The sequence below is a fragment of the Rhinopithecus bieti genome, unplaced genomic scaffold (genome assembly GCF_001698545.2).
Source record: "Rhinopithecus bieti isolate Rb0 unplaced genomic scaffold, ASM169854v2 scaffold_35538, whole genome shotgun sequence".
Classification (NCBI taxonomy): Eukaryota; Metazoa; Chordata; class Mammalia; order Primates; family Cercopithecidae; genus Rhinopithecus; species Rhinopithecus bieti.
In genome coordinates this window covers 2,953,861-2,957,579 of record NW_016815913.1, presented here as the reverse complement: position 1 = coordinate 2,957,579, position 3,719 = coordinate 2,953,861, and the positions used below count along the sequence as shown (strand labels likewise).

The 3,719-nt window shown below is 34.2% G+C and overlaps 1 protein-coding gene across 1 annotated transcript in view; it reads right to left on the bottom strand.

The window, feature by feature from the left end:
- Nucleotides 1–306: 306 nt before the first annotated feature.
- The window catches only part of UFM1 (ubiquitin fold modifier 1), a 13,846-nt gene continuing 10,433 nt past the window's right edge, over nucleotides 307–3,719 (bottom strand). The window contains exon 6 of the mRNA XM_017854156.1: nucleotides 307–2,579. Coding sequence (XP_017709645.1) covers nucleotides 2,512–2,579 — 68 coding nt within the window. The 3' untranslated portion in view covers nucleotides 307–2,511. The remainder of the gene's footprint in view (nucleotides 2,580–3,719) is intronic.

Genomic DNA, 3,719 nt, shown 5'->3' with positions numbered 1-3,719 from the left:
TAGACTACAAACCTGTAGAGCATGTCACTGTACCTAATACTGTAAACAACTGTAAAATGATAAGTACTTGTGTATCTAAACACAGATAAGGCACAGTAAAAATACAGTAATATGGGACCAGGTCATATATGTGGTCTGTTGTTAGATGAAACATCACTACTGTGTCTGTGGCAGATGACTATAAACTAATTTCTGTGACTTATGGTCATTAATCATCTTTGCCCTTCTTTTCTTTACTACATGTATTATATACTGACTCTACAGGTGTGCCGATTAAGAGCTCTGATAATAATAGACAATACCATGTACAATATAACAATATGTATTTCCATTAGATATTAATAATGAACCAATAATGCATGTAAACTAAATACAATACTTCAAATCATTCTGCACAAAGAAATGACAGATCACATTTATTTAATAACAAAATGTCTAGTTAATAAAATGTTTTTAGGAACTTACAATGTTCAAATCCAAAGAATAAAAATATTAAATATATCACTTTATGGCACAGGACAATATAAATTTATTTTGTAACACAGCAGGCAAATTGTTGTGCTAGAAACAGAGTGGAGAAAATGTAAATTAAAGCAAAAGTCAGCAAATGGGTGTTCACAAATTCCTGCTTAACTGACACTCAACATTTATTGTAAAAAACGGGGCCTCTGAACATCAGATTTTGTTTATAAAATAAAACTTCCTCCCTGTCTCTGTTAAAATACAAAAATTAGCTGGGCGTGGTGGCGCATGCCTGTAGTTCCAGCTACTCAGTAGGCTGAGGCAAGAGAAGCCTGGCGACAGAGAGTCCACCTCAAAAGAAAATAAATAAAAAAAAAATAAAACTTCCTCAAACATCAGATTTTTTCACCTCAGCAAATATTTTTCCTTTGATAATTCATAATCCTCTTGTTCATCTGTCACATTTATGAATATCTGGTAATTTCATAAACAAGTACCAACGGCACACTTCAAATGCGGATTCTGTTAATTTTCTTTTTTTTTCCCCCTAATGAACTTAGGGCCTATGACAGAGAAGATACTGAAACATGCTAAGCTAATAATTGGTCTCAGTAATACTTTACAGCAAGTATTTAATGAAAGCCACTACATTTCCAGCTCTAAAAAGAGCCAGACAGACACAATCCCTGCTTCCAGAGTTCACCATTCAGAATACAGAAGGTCAAGCACTGACTCTGAATCATTATGAGCTTTGATTTCATCTTTCAAGATTTGCATAGATACTGATTTCTTCTAGAAGGGCAAATAAAATCTTCCCTTACACATCATTCTTTGGATTCTCATAACAGATATCTTGAAGTCTGTATGTTGACAAGTCCAGTAGATACTTTGTTTTCTCTAATTGCCTTCTTCTGCTTAAGACTATCTCAAGTATTTTGTTTTCTCTTTCAGTTCTCCCCAACATACACCTTCTGCAGTTTTGTCTATCCAGTTGGCTTTTCTGTAACACTTTGCTACCCCTTTCTGTTCCCTTTCACTGTTTTCCTCTGTTGCTTTCCTCCTTCACAGAAGTCTGGTGATCTGGGCTTCCCCATCTTTCCTTTCCTGGCTTCTTATTCACATGGGTGACTGATCTTAGCACTTCCTTAAAAGTTGAGTTTTCAATAAATATAACTCATCAGCACTTCTGATCAAGCACTTCCTTGAGCTGTTTTTTGATCTTCAGATCTGTGTAATAATACTCTCTTCCTGAATGCTATTTAGAAATATTATCCTCAAAACACCAATGGTTTCTTGAAGCTGCTTGTTTTAAATGTTGTATCAAAAGAGATTGATAAAGGAATGTATAACTCAGCAAAGGATGCTTCTACTGTATTGTAAATTCCCACCATTAAAAGTACTGGATTCTGTAAGTCCACCATTAAAAGCTGGTATGGGACATCAATTTACACACATTAAGGGTAACATTAAAATTTTAATTTTTTGGTTCATATTAAACTGAAATTTATATAACTGAGGTTGGAATCTTAAAGGAAATGATAAAACTTTAATATAGTCAACTGTTCACTGATATGTCTATTCACTTCATCATAACCTATATATTTAATTAAAAATCAAATTATGTGTCTGCAAATCAGATGCTATCAAGCAAATTGCCATCCAGGGTCCATAATTCTTTTTATATTTTTAACTCAGATGAATATATACGATTCAGTAAATTTTAATGTTCCAAATTGTTCTAAAAGAAAAATTATCAAAAGCTTCCAGTTAACAGTTGGCTAATTCATTTGCCCCCAACGAACTACCTGTTTGTGTTGTGAGGTAGCATCAAAGACCATGATCTTCTGTGACCGTAGTAGCCTTAATTCATACGCATTCCCTCTTCATAGGAAGAGTATGGACAGCAAAAAGGGACAGATGAGTCCCCTTTCATTATTCATTGACTCTTGGTGTTTTCATAGTATGTTAAATGCCTGATTTCAATTTTACAACAACAAAAAATATCAATATTTATTCTGAAAGGTAATCTTATGTTCCAAGTAGCAGATATTAACAACTTCCAACGCGATCTCTAGGAATAATCCGCAGTTCTGAACCATGTTTTAGAAAAACATTTCCTATACAAACAAACAAAAGATAAAGTTAGGTATCTAAAAATCAAGTTATCTTAATATTCTGACAATTATTAAATATAATAAATAATTTAGTAAACAGTAAAATAGGTACAAAAGCTCAAGCATCATGAGATCCCAATGCCATGCTTTTTAAGTCTTGCTCCTGTTCTCGTATCTTCACAATCCAACACAAGCTTAAAATTTAAAATAACACCAGGCATGAAAATGCTGACAAATACTTTCAGCAAGTAACAATGTGAATAATTTAATTATGAATACTTCCTTCAATACACAATAATATATCTAAGGACAGGAAAAAAAATGTAAATTACTACAAGTGACAAAAATTCAGATACCCTGACATATTTGGGGTCAATTGCCTGCTGAGATTTTCTTCATATCAATGATATGCACATTCAATTTTTAAAGATAATATAACAAGCAGTATGTTAGAGTTAGCAGTAATTCAAACTACTGTAAAATACCGAAAGTTTCTTGAATAAGAAAAAAAGAAACCTTTCTCTATTCAGATTAAAGGCATCCATAGAATAAAGTGCCTCACGATTTTCAATAAACTTTTTTAATAAAATTATATATTAAAAACAACTGAAGTAACAAAAATTTGCAATTTTAAATCACTCTTCATATTCTCTATGGCTGAATTTCAACCGCAAGGCCTATGAAAACAACATAATTTTGTTACAATAAAGAAATACTTTAACATATAATTTAAAAATAACTACTGCTCTAGAATGAGGTTACATTAAAGCATGCCTAATTTTAAAACTTTAGATTACAAGGCTAAGAGACTACATTTAAAAAATATAAAACTATTGGCCGGGCGCGGTGGCTCAAGCCTGTAATCCCAGCACTCTGGGAGGCCGAGACGGGCGGATCACGAGGTTAGGAGTTCGAGACCATCCTGGCTAACACGGTGAAACCCTGTCTCTACTAAAAAATACAAAAAAAGCTAGCCAGGCGAGGTGGCTGGCGCCTGTAGTCCCAGCTACTTGGGAGGCTGAGGCAGGAGAATGGCGTAAACCCGGGAGGCGGAGCTTGCAGTGAGCTGAGATCCGGCCACTGCACTCCAGCCCGGGTGACGGAGCAAGACTCCGTCTCCACAATAAATAAATAAATTAATTA